This window comes from Haliaeetus leucocephalus, unplaced genomic scaffold, assembly GCF_000737465.1.
Source record: "Haliaeetus leucocephalus isolate CR32 unplaced genomic scaffold, Haliaeetus_leucocephalus-4.0 Scaffold162, whole genome shotgun sequence".
Classification (NCBI taxonomy): Eukaryota; Metazoa; Chordata; class Aves; order Accipitriformes; family Accipitridae; genus Haliaeetus; species Haliaeetus leucocephalus.
In genome coordinates, this window is record NW_010972598.1 from 10447529 (window position 1) to 10467781 (window position 20253).

A 20253-nucleotide genomic window follows, 5' to 3' on the forward strand; every position below is an offset into this window, starting at 1 on the left:
CCCGGGGGCTAAACCCCATAGCTCACATTCTCAAACTGCAGCAAGCCCCTGCCAAGGTGACGGCACCAGCCATTTGCCACCAGGCGCTGGTAGCCACGGCGCGGAGGCTGCCGGGGCATCCCTGGGCTCCCCCGTGGCAAAGGCCCGGCTGTGCCCACCGGCACTAACGGGCAGGGCAGCGTAGGGAGGGGGGGGTTCGTTACCTGAGCCCCGAGCAGGTGCTGAGGGTCACTGCCGAGCTGGGGAAGCCCTCGACGTACCCCCGGTAGTGGCAGCCTCCCTACATCACGACAGAGGACAAGGAGCCCCTTCTGTGGCCGTGAAGGCAATTCCCTCACCCAACGCCCAAACAGTTGAACTGCACGTACCAGACAGCAGCTCTACACTGCAACACTTACAGTACAAAACCACCAAAGCAATCCAAGGTTACCTTGATAGGGGTTAAATCAGAGCGCAAAGATCCTTTCTCATCAGACATGTAAATCCTGAAATCTTCAGATAAAAAGACGCTACAAAAGAAAGGTATAAAGTGAAGCACTTAAAGCAATATCTCTTACCTGGTTTCTTGAGCTTATTCCAGGTCCTGCAGCCTGCACTATTGCACTGGCCGATCCAGAACCCGCTGGCATCAGGGCTCACAGGCACAAACATCCCTCAAACCCTCCTCCAGCCCTCTGCCACCCCTCAGCACTCGGGTGCGTGGCGCACACGCACACATTCCCTGGGGGCTTTGGGACGTGCCTGCAGCGGGGCACCATCCTGGCAGCTGGAAAGAGGCTGGAAAGAGCCCGAGTGAGCGGTGCCAGTGTCAACGCCCACAGTGGGGATCACCCCACAGCCCTGCACCGTCCCGTGCTGCGGGCAGAGCACCGCAGCGGTCAGACAAGGCAACGCCAGGGCCAACTTACTGCTGCCGCAGGTGAACGGTGTACGGCCTCCCCTCTATCCTGAGGACGTAGGATACCGTGTCCTTGCGTGTGCGGAAAAAGCAGAGAAAGTGAGAATTAGGAACGCCGGCTTTGGGAAAGCACGCTCCGAGGGCAGTCTTCAAATGCCGAGGGCAAGCGCAAGGGCTCGGCGCTTCCCCAGGGAGCAGGCACAGCCTGTGGTGCCTCCGTTCCAGCTGCCAGCACATCTGTACCCCTCCTCCTCTACCGCTGGAGACCACCATCTCCTCCACAACCCCATCCCGGGACCCCTGGAGCAACGTGCCTGCCCAAGTGCTGCCTCCCCCGTCGCATTCGCCGGCAGCCGCAGCGGGACCATGATCTGGGCCAGCGCCTGCGAGCCTGGAGGGGAAAGAGACCCGCGGCCTGCCGACCCCAGCCCCCGGCCATGCGAGACGACCCCCAGGGGCATAGGGGGGCACTGGGAGCGGGGGCCCGGTCCGGACTCACGTAGCAGCAGCAGCAGCGGCAGCAGCAGCGCCCGGGGCGGCCCCCTCTGCCCCGCCGGTAACGGCCCCGCTGCGCCGGTTGGGCCCCGCCCCGCCGCGGAAAGCAGAGGCGGACGAAAGCGCCTTGTACAAAACCGGCATCTTTATTGCTCGTTTGTTTCTTACAAAGGGGGTCGGTAACAGCCCTTTTCGTCAGAGCCCGACGGTACCGGAGCGACGCGCGTCGCCGCGCAGAGAGCGGGGACGGTTCTGCGGAGCGCAGAGGTTTTAACGCGGGTCGGACGGGGACATCGCCTCCGCTTTCTCCAGACCTACTCGGGGGACAGGGATAAGCGTACACTTTAAAAAAGAAAGTCAGTAGTCATCTTCAGTGTTCAACACATGTAAAATTTGAGCTATTTCCTTTCCCTAGGATCGCTTCTAAAAACCACGTGTTCACTGCCCTACGCCACCACCCTGCAAATATTGCTAATGAGCATGCTGGAAGTATAAAAACTCTTTTATCTGTTAAAAGGCACCATTTTCAGCATAGTTTTAGTTCACACATACAGCTTCAAATACAATTAAGTACGTCTCTCTCTCTCTCTCAGATGACTTCATTCCCTGGATTCCCTCCTCTCGTCCCCACCCTCCGAACTCGAGTCCCGAGCTGCCTGGAGAGGCTCCCCTGGACCCCTGCCTCCCTCCACTGCAAAGCTAACTGTTACAGCCAGCCAGCCCAAACTGAGCAGAATACAACAAGAATTAGGAAGTGATTATCTTGGAACAAACAGAAGACCCCCACAAATAGGTCTGGTGATATTCTAGGTGACATTTTACATATTTTAATAGTGTTATAAATCTTAGTCTAAGTTTATGGGAAACCACAGGAGTTCAAGTATTTTATTACTGCAAATGCAAACACTATATATATATTTATATATGTATATACAGAGGAAAAGGGGTTTTTTTGGCAATATTATGGGGGATTTTACAGACTGAGTTTGTACTCAGTGGCTAGCACAAAGTGAAAAAGCCAAGCACTCTTTTCAGTACTTATTTCACTTTTAGCAAGTTTGTGCAACAGATTTCTGTTTGTGACCGCCAGCATCCAGTTTCTGCCCACTGCACAACAGTATCACCATTAACAGATCTCCTCTCCTCAGCCAGCACACCAAATGCTACCCACTGCTTTTCAGAAACAGTTTTAAAATCTACTTTAGTCAGTGGTCAAAACAGATCGCAGTCCGATCTAATGCAAGTTAGCCTGTAAGCATCCTGACTGACACTAAAAAGGCTTGAGGGTTAGGGGAAAGGGTTGCATTAGTCAACAGGTTCCTGTTTAAAGTGCTCAGAGAAGCTCAGGGGGTCTAGGCAGATAAGACATTTTTTGCTTCTCACTGTTCTGCAGGGACTGCTACTCAGTCTTCAGACCCAAATTAAAACCTAAGAGCACCCCGTTTTTTTAAAACCAAAATATGGCCGTGTCTTTTCGTACCTTTATTTTCATTGCCTATTCATGATATTAGTGGAAATTAGTACAGGATTCTCATTTAGCAACTCACAATTACTAATTTAAAACCACTAAAATTAGTGCTCATATAGCACAGCTTAGTGTCAGTCAGCATGGAAGTAAGAATTTAAGTGCATTATTACACATCAATAGACATATATACATGCATAAACATGTTTACAGTATGTTTATCTTCCTCTGAAAAAGTACACTGATACCTTATTTCACTTGTGCCATTAATGTGTAAATGGATAACATTTTCCAGTCCATGCAAAATAATTTTAAATTAATTGGCCAGATTTCCTTGTTTTGAAAATGGTATGGGTTACTTCAATTCTTCACCGTACATTTAGAAAGACGACAACAAATCAGACAATTTTGTTATCAGGGTTCATCGCAGAAATGGGGAAACCAAAAGTAACTCCCAAGTGCTGTATTTAAAGATTATTTAACTGCAGGCTGCTCCACTTCCAGCTGGACAGCCCTGCTGCAGTTTACAAAGCCACAATACTCAGATCTAAGAACGGGTTAGATGTTTTTCAGTTCCTGTAGCTTTGGTAGAGGTATTTAGTTTAAAGTTTTACATTCCTTGTTTCAGTATCTCATTTGCCTTATCCCAGGCTGCAGAAGGAAGGCTTTCCACGATTACCATGGGCCACTCAATGCAAGAAGGATAACTGCAATTTCAGCTCTGTCTCAGTGAACAGGTCAGCTCATGTGAAGGCTCCAAAGAAGCCAAAAGCTATTTGGGAGGCAAAGGTGCCGGTCGAGAAGGAAAATACTGTCCCTGAGGTAAACATTTTTGCTGTGACGGAGGAGGTCCCTGAGGTGCACATTTCTGTTGCGGAGGCGGCGGCCTACAAGGGGACAGAGAAGCCATCGTCAGTCCAGGTGACCACATCCGTACGCATGTCCCTCTCCCTCTTGCCTGGGGCCACTGCGGAGACTCCCCCCGGCCAGCTAAGCTGCTTCTCGCAATCTCAGCTTCCACGCTGAAGACTCATTTCAAACACGCTGTGGTCAGACTCTGCTTTCCATTGCCTGAAGTCCTCAGGGAACTCCAGTTTGTTACATCCCATTTTTCCCAAAATAGTTTAAAGACCCCCCATGAGTTTTCCCCCCCAACACAAGCTATTTTGAAGTACTCACTCTCAATACCTCATGCTTTCTGGATACGCATTTTTTATGGCACAGGCATTACATCTTAGAAATACAATTAAAAAGTAAAATGAAAAATAAAGGAAAACTTTCTGTTCAAAGTTAATGAGAAATGATCCCGTACTTGGCAATAACGTTCACAAATCAGTGAAATGACAGATTTTTGAGTAATTTCTTTTTAAACTGCTTGTTTTGAGAAGCATTTTATTCACCTGTATGCAGGACTAATCTGGCCCCAGAAAAGCATTCTGAAACCTGTTAATCAAAATGTAGCTTTGACAGTATGTAAAATGAATGCTATGGGTAATAGCACTTTAGTTCCACAGTGTGAAATGAAGGAGAAACTTCTTTCAATAAAAGGTCAGTCCTGCTGGCATATAATACATGATGAAATACCCTAATGCTTACGGAGATGAAGGCAATGACAATCTATATACATCAGCGCAACTGCCAGTTGTTATTTGCAATAACTCAACCAACCTTGTCGGCAGCTTCTGTGGCTGCAGTGCCTGGTATTGCGGAGATGGGTAGTAAGACTGGTGGTAAGCCTGCTGAGGATGCTGGTTAACTGGGTAAGATGGAACAGGAAAGGTATTTGGTTCCATACCCTACGAAGACAAGATAATGAGAACATTCACAAAATTGCACTTAGGGAATTGAAGTATTTGTTTCATTAGTAAAGTGACATTTAAGACCACTTGCAAACAAACCTGAAAACGTCAAGAGTTGCTCTTTCCTTCTGAGAAACTCAGTAGAAAGAAGCAACAGCAGTCCGAAAAGTACTATGTTTTGGGAAAAACAGAAAGGCTGATCACAACAAGTGTTTGATTTGTTCTGCAAGTGTGCTTTGGCTAGTTACTGCGTTCGGAGAGATAACTGACCTGCAAAGGAGTGGGGCTAAGGAGCTGGCAAGGATTGTTCCCCTCCTCAGGTGGGGCAGGGGGTTCCAGTGTAAGGGGAAGGGGGGTAGCAAAGCAGGTAAACTGCTTGGCAAGCCAAGCACAGCCCATTAAAAAAGCTTAAACACTGGGAAACTGAGGAGTTCCCCCCACACACCCTAGGAAATAATTTTCTCTGCCTCCTAGCAAAGAGAAAACCCAATTTGCAGAAATGAAAAAATAAAGTAACTTTGAAGCTTTTATTAGGGCAAAAATTATATAAACTGCCTTCACCTGTTACTTTAGAGTAACAGATAGCAAATAAAGTAATGAAAAGTGGGTCATTCCTACCATGGGAACACTTCTGGGAGCATAAGGCATGCCGTGTGAAAAGCCTCTGTGGTGGTAGTCTCTCGGTTCGGTTTCTGTTCTAGGAGGTGGTGACTGAAGTGACCTGTAATCCAATTGATATGGACTGTGTGAGCATATAACCTTGACAGAATGACTATGCAGGCTATGAATCCAAGCGCTTTGAACCCATTAGATGGATTTATACTATCTTAGCACATATCAAATGTCAGGAACATAGTATTTGACATGTATCTAATGAACAGCATAACCCTTTTTCTGTTTAGGACTATGACAGCTTCATTTTCCCACTTTATACCAAAGGTGGGACCCAAAAATATAAAACCCATCACCAATGCACGACAAAAACCATAATGCTAAAAAGAAAGTTCTCTGCTCCCTCAATTTAAGATGAATTTACCTTTTCTGTCATTGCCTGGGGCAAGCTAAATGCATCATTTGATGCAGGGGCCTTTGCCTGACATCTTGGGACTGGAATATGTCTCCATACTTTAGCATTGGCTTGTGTAAACAAACATCTATGGACTACCTCAAAAGGGCAGAGGAGAAGGTGAAAGGAGAATGTACTTACGAATGGCAGCGTGACATTAATCTTCTACAGGATCGCTTCAGTCTGTCTCTTTTTGCAAATGCCAGAGCAGCAGCTATAAGGAGTGGGAGGACCAGGAAAAAAAATACCAGCAGGCCATCTCTCAGTGAGGTGTCTTTGTCTGATGGGGACAAAACAATGGAGAAGAAAAAAAGTATTACACGGCATTACCACCACTTGACTCATTGTAGCAGTAAGTATTTGGTAGGATTGGTTCTACAACTATTTTCCATTTTTCATAGAAGAAAAAAACTAAAGAATCTAGTAAGACTGCAAGATATATGCCCAAATATATTCTTTTCTAATTATCTTTTCAGAGGGATTGTCTGGTCAAAGATGAAAGAACTGTGTGTGCCACGATACCCTGGGCTCTAACAGCATATTGAATTACTAGATCAATACCTAATTTTTCTTCCACTACATTACTGTGAAGATCTTATGAGCTCAACTGAAGGAGAGGAAAACTGAGTTTCTGCCCTTTGGTCTAATCCTAAATCTTCCTCTTCTCCTACCATTGTTTGCTGTAGGCAAAGAACTCAGGTTCTTAACAATCTCTACACTTTTACATGCAGCAAATTTCTCCACTGCAGGCTGTACAAAAAAACCCTTTCCCTTTTTTTGTCTGATGATTTGAGGCATCTGTTCATGCTCCAACATGATTCACCAGTCTGTTATTGCATCAACATAGTGTCTATCTTCCCCCAAAACCCACACCATCTTATGAAAAACAGTCTTCAGGATCATTCTTGCAGCTCATAGAAGGGACTACATCAGTCCCATCTTTATATACTCCACATGGGCATTGCACAAGTTTTCTCCAAATTACAGCTTGGATTTGGCTTCCTATTTCATCTTCAAACTGTCAGTGAGAAAAGTAAGCTTCACAGCCTCATTCAGTTTGCTTTCTCACATGCATGAATTGTATTCCCCTGTCCCAGGCACCACATTCCCACTCTTCACATTCAAACATAGATACATATATCCTGAAAGTACATAGATACGCCACCTTGCCACATCAAACATTGACCTAGTACCCTTCCTGGAGGAAAAACTACGTGAAAAAAATCCACAAAATGCCATCCCCAACCCATCTTTTTCCTCCACAAAAAAAAAAAAAAAGCAAACCAGAAGTCTGCAAACAATACAGTGTCACAAACCTCTCTATCTCCCCATTTCTTTATCATGTACCTCTTCTATAGTGTAAGCTGTTTGGGGCAGGGACTACATTTACATTTACTACCAAATGAAGCATGCTATCTGCACTCAAATAATAAACACTAATAAAATAGTGACTTGTCAACATGCATTGCCCTAACCCACCTCAGCCAGATGTTAGTCCTGACTGCACTGCAGGTGCACATGCAACTACCTGCAGATACCAGAACAGGGCAGCTACTCATCTCTGCCACTGCTGCTAGAAGCACCATGTCCTTATGAAGATGCAAATTCACATCCATGGATTTGAACCCACATCCTCAGCCAAATTTCATGTTTTGTTTGGATCTAAGAATGGAAGGGACTTCAGTTCCCAGCTTGGATATAGAGAAGTCCAAGAAAATTTTGGTCCGAGATGGCAGAAATCACCTGAAGGCAATTAAACCAGTCCAGTTTCTTTACAGATTCCCAACATCCCAAAAAAGAGTAGTGCAACACCTTGAGCCCAAAACCTGAACTAGAATTGTTTGCAGATGAAACCTGGTGAAGAGCTAACCACCAGCACTTCAACTACTTGCCATTATAAGGTGGTCCACTGTCCAGACTTCCTCCATAGCCTTTAGTGTCGCAGTAAGGAGGGGCCCAGCCTGCTTCACAGTGACAGTTCCTGTTGTTATTGCACACCTGTATTTAAACACCACAAACATCATGGTATTTAGTAACTTAAGTTTCCATATATTTAAAAGCAGCATGCAGTAGCCATGACCGTCTATTCTTTCCTTTCCATATCACTCAGCCTGGAGAGCTTTAACCGGTAACTCCCATGTCAATTCTAAACAGTCCTTGGCCAGGCGTCTCAAGATTTCACATGACTGAGCAAGCACAGCATTGTTCAGGATGAGCTTCCAAAGATTAGCTATCCTAAAGGCTTAAAGAGCATGGCTTTTTCTTTTTTTTTGTGAGATGCAGAGTTTCAAGTTACATTAGTAATACTGGAATTGGGAATTCTTCTTGCCTTGCAAAAAAAATACCATCTTAAGAGCTTTTGCCAAAGATTTTTTTGATACTGTTATAGGCTCTCTTGCCCAGAGACATTTTATAGAGAGTTTTACAGTTAAACAAAACAGAAAAATTAAGTCAATATCCACCATTTTAAAACTTGCTCAACTTGCATAACTTCGGTCCAATTTTTGCTGACTGTTAAAGGCACTTTTCTCACTAACAGTGCCAAAAAGCACCTTTTAATAGCAAAACCCATCCTCAAGAACCCCACAGAATTTTTTTAATCACTGCATCTAGCATCACGATTACTTTATTTTGCATTAGTTACAGCCTTAAACAGAGAAGGGCAAAAGACTTCCTAGGTGCAAAAAAGACTAGTATATAGACACTACTGATTAAGCACAATTACAGTGTACCTGGCTCAAACTGGGAATCTTGATAAAAAAGGTTTGTTTATATATTTGCACACTCATTGGCTCTAAAAATCTAGTGTTATCGTAACAAAGATGTTAGAGGTCCTCACGTAGAAATACTGCCACTTATACGACAACTTACAGACTTCGTGTTCATTGTAAGTGGACTATCAGTAGGAGCGGAAGGTCTTGCACTGCTTACCCCATGCCCATGACACTGCCTCTCCACGTCACAGTCGTAGTTCAGAACAGAGGCACTCACACACTGGAAGTGCCTGCAGATCTAGGGGAATAGAGAGAGATACACACAAATGAAGCAAGATGGCATTTCACTGGCTTACCCCTTCTTCCCCCTGCCGCGCTCCCCTGGCTGCCCGCTCCACAGCACACAGCTCTGCTCACTGACCACAAAGCAAGTCTGTACTCTTATGTGATAAACCCCAACTCTACAGAAACACATCTGTTCTACAAAAGGCTTCTCAGTATGGGGTCTGAACTGTCACTGGAAGTCTTTTGTCTCTAGTCTGAATGTAAAGGAATAGCAATTAAACTGTGCACAGTAAGGGTATGTGGAATGCACATTCCTCTGCTGGGGCTAAGCTTCTAGGCTTTTTAGTTGAGTTGGATTTTAATTCAAAGTTGTTTTAAAGGCATTTGTGTGCACCTAGCTCTTCCTGGTCATTGACAGAGCAAAGATTCTGGCTCTCAACAAACTTAATTTCTTTTGCTTCATCTATAAATGAAAGGCTCATTACATTTTTATGCACGTGCACTGCAGTACTAGGCAGCGTGGGGAACCAATGGACTCACTCAGTTTTGCATTAACTACAGGCATCAAAAAAATTTATGGCCATAAATATTCATGAAACAATGCAGCTGAATATTTTATTCACATGAAAACCCCAAATTATTACTTTAAGAAATCACTTTTTAATTGTTAATTACCTTTCCAGTATCACATTTGGTGCCTTCATTCACCATTCCTGGGTCCGGGACATCAGAGCCTAGCTGGAAATCAACACCCCAGCACGTGGTGCCTCTAATGGGAGTCTGGATAATAGCAGGCTTAATTCCAAAAACAGGCATAGTTTTCACATTTTCACATTGCAGCTTCCCACACATGGCATTCCTACAACATCAACACATGAATATTGCAGTGACACTTGAATTTATTCTGAGAAAAAACCTAACTATCATGCATTTAGTATGATCTTTTCTTTCTACTGGAAGACACTACTTGAAAATAAAATTGAGGCAACTCGCCAAACAAAATTGAGCTGGGCTTCATTTCAGTGCTGCAAGAGTATGGATTTATCCCTTCTTTCTGTAAGCTCTTGGGATCTTTACATTAAAGAAAACATGACGATTTGCTACTTGGTTTTTTGTATGTGAACACCTTAGGATAAGAACAATCCATGACGGGAGATGTGGGACACACTCTCCTTGCCACAGCCCCACGTCTGAATGCGTGATGCACAGATCCACTGAGGCCGCAGAACACCACACACACAGGAAACCGTGGCACGAGCCTGAAAGTTTCAAACTCAGCTAGGGAAGAATTGCCTGACCATTCAAATTCATTTCAACTATTATGTGCAAGAGTTAACCCCAGACAATCTAAAACAAAAGTCAACAAAACTTAGAACTGCATAAGTGTGGGGGCTTTAAGCACTAATAACAGCTTCAGAAATTAGCATAAAACATATCTTTTCTAAGCTATCTCATCATGGTTTCACAATGATACATACAAGTCAGTAAGGTTAGATTCTGGGATAACATGCATCTCCCCAGTCCAACTGCTAAAACACCCCAAACTAATACTACAGCACCCAAATAAGGATTCTCAGTGATACATTTAGGAACTTCTTGATGCACTGGGCTCAACTCACCAGCTGGAACATTTCTTGTAGTCATGGCCATGGAAACCACAGTTGCCAAATCTGTCACCCTTGGAATTCACCTCAGCAAAACAAATGTTGGGGGCTGCTTTGGCTTCTGCAAACAACAGCCCACCCCCCAGACAGAGGAACCAAGTTACAAAGGGACAGAAACATCTCATATTATCATGTCTCCTTTACTCAGAGAAATTATCCTGCTACGTGTAGTATTTTCCATGCAGCACAGAGAGCTTAAGAACCCCATCAAAACAATAAAGAGGTGAAAATGTCAGCACTACAAGGTTGCAGGTTTAAAAAGAGAGAGAGAAAAATAGTCACTTAACACTGAGTCAATTATACCATTTGATATTTCTTCATGGCTTCTTTAACAGCCCTATACACCAGGAGCCCCACTGTAATAGGAATAATCAGTGCAAGAAAATAACTACTTGAATCACCAGCACAGCATTAAATGTAACAAAGGAAGAACGTGTGAAGGCCAAGCCATAAATACCACTATTTCAAATCCTTTGCCAAAGCCAGCTGGTCTTTGTTACAGGAAAACAAGTATATTTTAAATAAACTTATTCTTTTAGCTACATCTCCTAGAAAAATTGTAACACTGTGCTCTTCCTTACTTGAGCCAAAGATATCCTGACACTGTGCATCGTAGTACTGGCAAACGCCATTGTAACAGTAGGCTTCCTCGTTGTGGCATGGGTGACCGTTCTGAACGGTGAAGTCCGGCTGGCAGAACTGGGATGTGCCGTTGCAGTACTCTGGAAGGTCACACTCGTTGTTACTCGCCCGACACTCGGTTCCTCCAGGAAGGAGCTAAAGAGAGAGGGAAAGGGGAAACTGTGTCAGAAAATAGAAACCTTACAGCAGAGACAAACACTGCACCCGACCCGCAATATGCCCCCCCCAAAAGGGCATTGATCTGAAGCCCTCGGTGGGTGCTGTGTACATGCATGACAATTCCCTGTCACAGATGCACTGGCTAGGCCAAAGCTCTCCTTTTCTCAACCACTGAAGAACACTTCCAAATAATACACTTGAGTCTCTTACCTGGCAGTTTTTACAGCAGTCTCCATAAGCACATTCAGCACCGGATCGGAGTCTGCAAGTACCTGGTTCACAGCAAGGATCACTTTCACATTCCTGAAAACAGAAGCGCTGTGAATGTCCAGAAATTGCAGCCTCCGCCATGCACAGTCCCCTCTCCAGTGAGAGGCACGCAAGAATACCCTGGCACCATTTGTAAAACACACAAGCTACCAACCTTTGGTGAACCACAGTCACACTCCTCCCCAGCATCTACCAGCCTGTTCCCACAGTATGGGACGCTATAAGTTTCATCAGGCTTGGGAACATTGAGCAGGCAGCTTCCACCTTTGTTGAGAGTTAGCTTCTCAAAGTCTTCTGCACTGCAGCTGCTGAAGTTCCTTGATCCCCTGCAACAGAGAACATCAGCTTATCTTTACACTAAGCCAACCCACAAGCATTTCCTCAGTTTGTAGAACAAGGGTAACATTTACTTTCCCCATAAGCTGCAAGTGTGACAAGACTCTTTGTGAGAGTACTTTGAAAATGAAAGCAACCTGTAAAAACTAAGCGCATGGGTGGGGTGTTTCAATCCTCAGAAAATGCATTCCGTTTTGTCAGTCACTTACGATGCTCCAGAGCTCATAATGCAACTGCTTGCTCCGCAGTGACAGACGCGTTCATCATCATGGTTCATCCCCAGGTTATGTCCCAGTTCGTGAGCCATAATTGATGCAAACATCTGTATACTGATTCTTCCAAACTGCACAAGAGCAAACCAGAAGAAAATTAGCAGACAGCTTATATTGAGAAAGTCAGTGTTCTGTGCCAAAAAAACACTTCTGTCATTCTGTCTCTACATTAACAGGATTCTCAGACCAACTGTGCCTGCCTTCCAACCAAGTGCATGTCATTTGCTTAGTAATAAGAGCCCTTAGATAAACATATTTGGGACACAACCTAACAACCTCTACTTTCCAGTGCAGCTGCAACATTAACACAAAAACTATAGTTCTCCACACCAGCCCAAATCTCCTTAAATATGCAAACTCCAATTCCAGTACTTGTGTCACTAGTCCAAGAAAACAAGACTGCTGGAATTGCCAGTTATCCGAGATCAGCAATTCAGTTCATTAACGCTCTGCAACTTCACATAAAGAGGGCAGTGAACCGGCACTGCTCTAGGAGTTCACGACTGTGGAGGTCAAGCAGACACAAGACAACAGACTTGAGAACATCCACAGCTCCCACATACTTATAGGGCAGGGGCACTTAAAATGTCACCAGAGAAAGTCTGCTCCTTTTTCATGAGTGCTGCACACTGAGGAGAGGGGACGCTGAACAGAGGATGCACAACACCACAGAAAAGTTGTGATCCAGATATCATTGAAGTGCCAGAAATGGTTGGGGACCACATAAAAGCCCCCACTAAGCCACTTCAGCTTTGTTATTAAAGATTCTGTACTTCCAGGAAGACTTCTGGAGTGCAAAACTCTTTATCTTGATCACATTCACAGTATCACTAAAGATATCTCACCACATTAATGCCTCCTGCGTGGCTCTTGGAGCACACTGTTCCAACATAGGCCATTCCAGCTGTGCCACCAAACCCCTTCTTCCTACAGCCATGGGGAGAAAAAGGAAAGGCAATCATCCCAACTGTACAGACGCACGATATGCCAACAGTGCAGCCCATCCGTACAGCCACTCAGTACATCACTTCTGCTTGTGGAGCACAAAATCCTGCTTTTCCAGCCTTCCAACACTAACAAAGGAGCACTGCTAGCAGCGCTATTATTGACTGTGAGTATGAATCTACCAGTTCAGCTTTATCTTTCTGTTCATGGTTCTTTTTTAAATTAAGACAAGAGTTTGCAGAGAAAGTTAGCCTCTTCCACATCTTCCCTCCAAATATAGAGAGCTAAGTGGTCCACCCTTAAAATCATTTGTTTTAATTGGCTGTTAGCTGCCTTTCTATTATTGCCAAACTCCATAGATTTCTTTCCTTGTCAACTTCCTTCCCGTTACTCTCTTATTTTGTTTCTACACAGTTCTTAAAGCTGAAGCGCAAAAGCACAGTGCACCACATTTTACTTCATATAAAAGAATTTTAAAAATTAATATTTTTTCAGCCATTATCACCTTCATCACCTGAACGGTGCTGTTCTGCCTCAGAGGAAAAGAGGCTCCCAGGTCCTGCAGGAAGGGGAGCTACTGCTTTGCACAAGGGCAGGCCGGGCTGTTGTCTCGTGCAAAGCAGTGCTCTCGCCTCTGCCCTCTCTCTACTTAGTGCAGTCCTTAGGAAGTCACTGCCCAATCTGAAGGAGCGGGAAGTGCACAGGGGCAGGCGTCCTGGAAGCGGGGCAGAGACGACAGCTCAGGAAGCTCTGTGCTAGTTTAAGGCAGTAGGGATGGACACATTAACATCACGTGTCAAAGCTCAAACCACGTAGCTAGCTTTTGGATACCAACTGCAGAAACAACTTTCTCTGCATTAAAATGCAACTCTTACACCAGGTTTATGTTCATTTTCATGTGGAAAAAGCCCTAGGTTACAAGTCTAACTGGTGTACGACCTGACAAAGGATTATCTGAAAGGAAACTTTATACAATATAACATATAACATTGCAGGACATGAAAAAAAAAATTGTTATTTAGCAATATACCTGTCAGAGAGGACACTGAATTCAAGGACCACAGAAACCTTCTTAAAAATGCTTAAGTTGACTTGGAATGTTTTAACAAGTACATAAACCAAAGCAGATTGCACTGGGTTCTCTGCTAAAATACAACAGCTACTTTTGATACTAGAGCACAGCTGAGCAGACGGGAAAAGAATAAGCTTCTTAAAAGTCAAAGGGAGAGAACTGCAACTCACAGAACAAACTGGGCACTGTCATGTCTCCGGCGCAAAACAAGATTCTTCTCTCGCCACTGTACAAAATTTGCCAGCACATCACCAGCACCTCCGTCTGTGCTAATTACGTTTTCATACTTCCAAATCTCTAGACCAACCAGCACAATGCGGATGTTCAACATGATGTACATCTGGGGAGGAAAAAAAAAAGAAGTATTTCTGAAGGCCTTCAGATAAGAACAAGTGGTCTGGCATCATGTATCTTATTGCAAGAATCTACTCTTTCTGTTTGGATTTGTTTGGGGGTTTTTGTGTGCTTTTTGTTTGTTTGGTTGTTTTTTTAAAAATTTAGTACACAATTCAAATCACCAGAATGCATTTTCCCTGTGATTCAGACTTTCATTAGCTACAGGATCAATGAGAAAAGCCAAAACAGAAATAAAAAGGAGTCTCAATCCTGACAAATAGCATTGTCTGAAATAGTTGAAAGACATGCTTTTTCTCTAACCTTGACAAATACTTAAGAATTGCAATAATTGCAACAATCTGTCCTGTCTCTCACTGTATGTAATGCAGGTTGGAAGAGTTCCCTAAATTAATTCTCAAGTGATGACTGCAGATGAATTTAGAGGTGGAGAAGCTTTCATAGTGATGCATTCACCGAAACCCGCTGTCAATAATTACTGCCATCGCTTTGCAGCCCCTGCTCCTCTGGCACTCCTTCAGCACAATGTGCAGGCGCGACTCTGAGTTCCATCAGTCATCAACATGATGGCCGAGGGAAGAGGTTAGCTCCTGGCTTGATAAAAACCTTTATTTCATTCTCACCAAAGTGTTAACAGAACAGACACCAAGGTGGAATTTTACAAAGGTAAACAGAGCTCCAGGGCTGCTGCACACAGCATCATTCCCACTTACACTCAGCGTAGCTTTAACTTACACTGTCAAGGAAGTTTGCCAGCTGCACCATGTGTTCTCTTACTTCTGTTTCGCTCTTCCCAAAATCTTCAAACTGCAAGACAAAGAAACTTAGTCATAAAGAGATAAAGACAAGAGTTAGAAAAAGGAACAATACTTTTTCAGACTAGCAACATGAAAAACATTTTTGCCTGGCTCCAAATCTCCTGTCAAGAAGACACTAATCAAGACAGCAGCATCTTCATTGCTATGGCTCGACAGCTCAATATGCAAGAGAAAACTGCAAAGGCAGTTTTTGCCACGTGTTTTCCTTACGTTATTAGATTCCTTGCTGATAGAAACTCTCCATGTCTGACGGTTCACTCTTTTCCTGAAGAGTATTGCATAGAACATGCTTATTCAGTTTTAGGTCAGCATATTTACATAACCTTGGCTAAAGTGTCAGTGTCTTTCAACAATCCATTTGGGAGTAACAAAGACTGAGGGCTTTTCAAGCCATCTCCTGGGGAGAAGGAAGGGAAAGCGACACACAATCCCTACCTTTTCTTTATCCACAACTATGAACAGCTCCACATATCTTGTTTGATGTAGGACTGCTCTCTTTCTCTGCAGAAAAAAGTTTTAGCCAACTTCATTTTTATTAATTCAAGTGTAAACAAACAAACAAAAAAATCACGACATTGTCATATTTCACTTGATACAGCTAGTGGTTTGAGAGGCACACCCAAAGCACACTGTGCCAAGACAAAAACAAGCCAAAACCAAGAAGTGTAATCCAATGCAATGACAATTTGTCTGTAAGTATTTTACACTAAACTTTAGCTGCATAAAGATTCGTTGTGTTTCAAAAGCAAGGGAACTTTACTTTTCACACAGATTTCTTTGGAAAGGCAGTATACACTTTTATAAAGGAGCAGAAAGATACTAACAAGCAAATGCCAACAACCTTGAAGTGAAACATGATGTTTTTCATTCTCCTGCTTTTACTGCAATCTTGTTCCTGTACAGCCAGTCTTTAAACGACAAGGGGGACCTTCACAGCAAACTGTTATTCTGATGGTTAGAAGGGTGCAATAAACAACACGATATTCTCCTGGCTTCTGATGCAATACTTTGTTAATGAGCCTCTCCAATGAGGGTAGTGTTCCTGCCCTTAAAAGCCCCAAAAAGCTCTGCCCATGAATAATCTAACTAGCCACTGGACTCTCACTGCTGTGTGCAGAAGCAGAAGGAAATTGCAACTGCATTGTCGAAGCAACTGAGTTTTTCAGCAGTGTAGAAAGCCCTCTGAATCAGAAACCTTTAGGTATGTGTTAAACCCCAGGAAATCTGATAAGCTGCTTCCATATTCTTAGCTGAACACTCACAAAACCCATTATAGGGGACTGTGGAGAAAACAGTGGAGTACTTACTCGCAGCAGCTGAGTCATACTGGGATGGTGATCTTCCTCTGTATGCTCCCTTTCATGGTCTTCAGTGGTTACTCCACACATCGTGGGCTCTTTCTTCACATTATCCAATCGATATAAAATGTGTTTAGAGCCAGAAGAGGAATCCATGGGCTCAATCCCATAGGTGATGTTCCCTATTGTCACCAAACCCCTAAAATATGGTAGTGTGTGAGAATTCTTGCATTAAGCACAGAGGATAGTTACCCAGATTTTTTACAGTAAAACAAAAAACCAGTCATTCTTTGATAACTAAAGGCAGGTCTATATCTCAGTCCTTGCAGAACAGCACGCTTCATTTCAAGCCTGAAAGCAGGCTTTCACTGGATATGGCCTTCACAAATACAGTAAATTAAATATTTTCTTTATGAGCCTGCAACACCCCAGAAATTAAATCACAAGCCTTAAACAGAGATGCTTTAGTTCAAATACACTATTGCCACTCTGGTGTCTGACATGGCACTGCAAAAAAATCAGTGTCCCAAAACATATGGAAATTAGCCCAAAGCAGAAAAAATTTCCAATGCAATTTGAAGTGCACAAGCTCTAGGGCCAATTTTGTAAAATTTGCAGACTCGTGTTCAAGTTTCCATTTCTGCACTATGTACAATTCTTTGTAAAGACCATCTATGTAAACTAGAAAATAAGCCAAAATTTGTATCAAAGAACAACTTACTGTACTCTGAAAACAAACTGCATTAATCAACTTATTTAATGGTATTTCAAATATCTATTAACCACGTGAATAAAAGATACCAGAGAAAGACTGCACAAAGGCATACACTATTGCAGCTTGGCCCCAGACAATGAATCCCCGCCTGGCTGAACAGTAGTTAAAAACAGAGCAAGAATTTTGTTTCAGGTTCAGTGAGCCGCGAGACTCACGTGACAACAGGGACACAAAAGATGAGCTGTGCTACCTGAGCCCCGAGCAAGTGCTGACAGCAACCACAGAATCCAGGGTCCCCTCCACGTATCCCTGGTAATGGCAGTGATCCTACATGGGAAAACAAGGGCGCATTACACACATACTCCACACACACCTGCACACCCAGTGTCTCTGATCGTGTAGTTGTTATGCCTGCCACTGACCGGTAGTAGTTACAACTTGAGAACGTAATATGCTTTAAGTTAAATTTACCACATGCCTTTTATCTACAGTCTGTAGCTTCTAACATGCTTCTAGCTCTACCACAATATAACAGCATTTTCTTTGCTAACATGCATCTAAAAATTTCCTCACCTGCCTTACTGCCACAAGGACTTACATATATGAAGCTAATCAAGATGCCACAGGGGCACAGCAGTCCAACTGGATCCCTACCTCCCTATCCTGTAAAGCAGATACTCTTCACAGCTCCATGGGGCCAGCAGTTCATTACAGATTTCAGTTTAAAATCCCACTCACCCACTCAGTCATTCTACCTGAAGCCGGATTCAGAGCCAGTGCTACCAACACATTATCAATACCAGGCAAGCAGGGCTCAGAAGCATTATCTAGCAACTGGATTTCTTAACTTGACCGTAAACCATCCCACTCTTAAGTTCTGTTCTCCACCCTGCCTCAAATATTTCGAGGCCAGCCCCTCCCTACTGATTTGGGCCAAATCACCACTCAGTCTTCTAGAAAACAGTCCCGCTGAATGTTTGACTTGTACATAACCTCTCTCTAGCAAGAAGAGGGCCAACACCTGCTATCCTCACCAAGAGGCACTGTGCTGCCAGAAGTTTTTGGTTGTGCACTAAACCCCTCGTCAGCCCTGATAAGGCAGAATATTTCCATTTTGTCCTCTGTGTATACATATTTTGGAAACTAGACAAGGGGGTAGGATGGGGAAAATACACTCCATTTTCTCCGGCAAGTGCATTTTTGAACATAATTATAGGGGTCAGGTAGATTACGTCGCCTGTTGTTTCAGCAATGAATGCAGAAAGCACTGAAGGCATGCGCTAATCCTTCAGGGCCACTGTGACTTTCACGACCTCACGCAGAAAAAGCATTTCTCCTCTTAGTCGATTACTTCTAACTAGGAAGTTAGACAGACTCAGGTGCTCTATTTTCAAAAATGAGATCCTATGAATCATATATGACTAACGCTTCCCTTTCAAAGGAACAACATTGATACATAAGAAGAGTAAAACCATTAGGAATACTCTCATCCTTTTTGTATTGCACAAGCTGCTCTTTATTCTTACTCTACTGAAACAATTAAATTTTCAAAAGGCAACCTACCAGGCAGCCTGCCCATACAGAAAAAGAGGGCTGCAAATGCATTTTCAGTGGAATAACTCCAATGCTACGCAGATAGCATCCCTCTCAAAGGTCCTCCAGATTTGATCTCCTCCATCCCTTCTAGTAGTTCCCAAATTTCTGGACTAACAGATAGCCTGTCAACCCTCAAAAATTCTTAGAGTCACTGACAGACAGCTTCACACAAGTGAAAAGATGGGTCAGCAGCTGACTGTTCATTTTGACTTGTGGACCAATCTGGAAGACCATTGTGTGTAAAAGTAAAAGCTATATATTCAGTTACTAGACCACCTCAGTTCTGCTCCACATGTTCTGGTCCCTGTGAGAAGCAAGGCCTGTGTCCAGAAGCGATACCAACATTGCACTGTGCTGTATGGCAAGGACAGCACCACTCTCAGATATCTGACAGCTAAGAAAAGCATTTCCTTTTTAGAGAAGAGTAGCTTTTAATCAGACAGCAATCACCTCCATATAAGATAACACAGGTCTATTACAAGCTCCAGGCTAGAGCCTCATCCAAAATCAAGGCTGCTCTCCAGGAAGAGTGCAGTGCGTGCACGGGATTAGAAGGGGGCCCAGCAAAAAATACACTATCATTTTGCAACACGACTCCTTCATCCTGTAGATGCTCAGTGTTCAAGTCACCTTCAGTAAGGGTATAAAAAGAAAGAAATCCTACCTGTATATCTGGATGTTCAGATTGCAACTTCCCCTCCTTATTATAGGTATAAACTGTGAAATCTTTGGGCAGCAGTTCTCTGGAAGGAAAGGGGAGAAGGAATACAAGAGGAATTTCATGAAATGATTATGACACTATAGCAGGGCAGTAAGATGATCCTAATCAAAAGTGTCACAAATACGTAAATTGCAATTAAATAAGGAAACATTCAAAAGGACCCCCCCCTCAAATTAGCATAGAAATCGTGCATTTCCACAGCAAAATCCAAGATATCAGAATGGTGGAACCGTTAATGAAATCAAATCAACCACCTCACCCTGGAATAGTAAAACAAGCATCAAAACCCATTAAATTGTGCTAAAAGCTTGCTTTCATGCAGAATAAAACAAACAAACAAACAAAAAACCCCACAGCACTCAGTCTGCTGCATATGACTTCTCTTTCCCAGTTTTGGAAGGAAGTGCATTGGGAAAGTCTCCCACGATTAAGACTACTGACCCATACTGGTAAATCCCTTGATGCGGCATAGCTGAATTCCCATATTTTTGAGGGTCAGGGTCTTGGCAACTGGCTGCTAGAGATCCCCAGGGGCTTTTACATTTAAATAGTTCTGTCTCTTTTCTCTATTATGAGGGTAGTTTTAAGAAGCAATAGCCTGATAAATGGTAACTTGCTGTTGCTGCAAGTAGCCCTTTAAAAATTAAACTCAAGAGAGACAACATCTAT

The 20253-nt window shown here is 43.5% G+C and overlaps 2 protein-coding genes across 2 annotated transcripts in view; both read right to left on the bottom strand.

Moving 5' to 3' along the window:
• The window catches only part of LOC104828961 (disintegrin and metalloproteinase domain-containing protein 32-like), a 9430-nt gene extending 8164 nt beyond the window's left edge, over positions 1–1266 (bottom strand). Inside the window, exons 1-5 of the mRNA XM_010562969.1 lie at positions 1225–1266; positions 909–970; positions 431–509; positions 204–280; positions 15–48 (exon numbers count right to left, since the gene is read on the bottom strand). Of these exons, the coding sequence (XP_010561271.1) occupies positions 15–48; positions 204–280; positions 431–509; positions 909–970; positions 1225–1266 (294 nt within the window). The remainder of the gene's footprint in view (positions 1–14; positions 49–203; positions 281–430; positions 510–908; positions 971–1224) is intronic.
• A 1548-nt stretch (positions 1267–2814) lies between these two features.
• Positions 2815–20253, bottom strand: part of ADAM9 (ADAM metallopeptidase domain 9) — a 29334-nt gene continuing 11895 nt past the window's right edge. Inside the window, exons 4-22 of the mRNA XM_010562970.1 lie at positions 19528–19606; positions 17518–17594; positions 16562–16751; positions 15690–15755; positions 15172–15243; positions 14253–14422; positions 12911–12992; positions 12003–12136; positions 11612–11783; positions 11398–11490; positions 10968–11163; positions 10342–10447; positions 9398–9581; positions 8655–8735; positions 7616–7721; positions 5865–6003; positions 5276–5378; positions 4527–4654; positions 2815–3745 (exon numbers count right to left, since the gene is read on the bottom strand). Of these exons, the coding sequence (XP_010561272.1) occupies positions 3631–3745; positions 4527–4654; positions 5276–5378; positions 5865–6003; positions 7616–7721; positions 8655–8735; positions 9398–9581; positions 10342–10447; positions 10968–11163; positions 11398–11490; positions 11612–11783; positions 12003–12136; positions 12911–12992; positions 14253–14422; positions 15172–15243; positions 15690–15755; positions 16562–16751; positions 17518–17594; positions 19528–19606 (2293 nt within the window). The 3' untranslated portion in view covers positions 2815–3630. The remainder of the gene's footprint in view (positions 3746–4526; positions 4655–5275; positions 5379–5864; positions 6004–7615; positions 7722–8654; positions 8736–9397; positions 9582–10341; positions 10448–10967; positions 11164–11397; positions 11491–11611; positions 11784–12002; positions 12137–12910; positions 12993–14252; positions 14423–15171; positions 15244–15689; positions 15756–16561; positions 16752–17517; positions 17595–19527; positions 19607–20253) is intronic.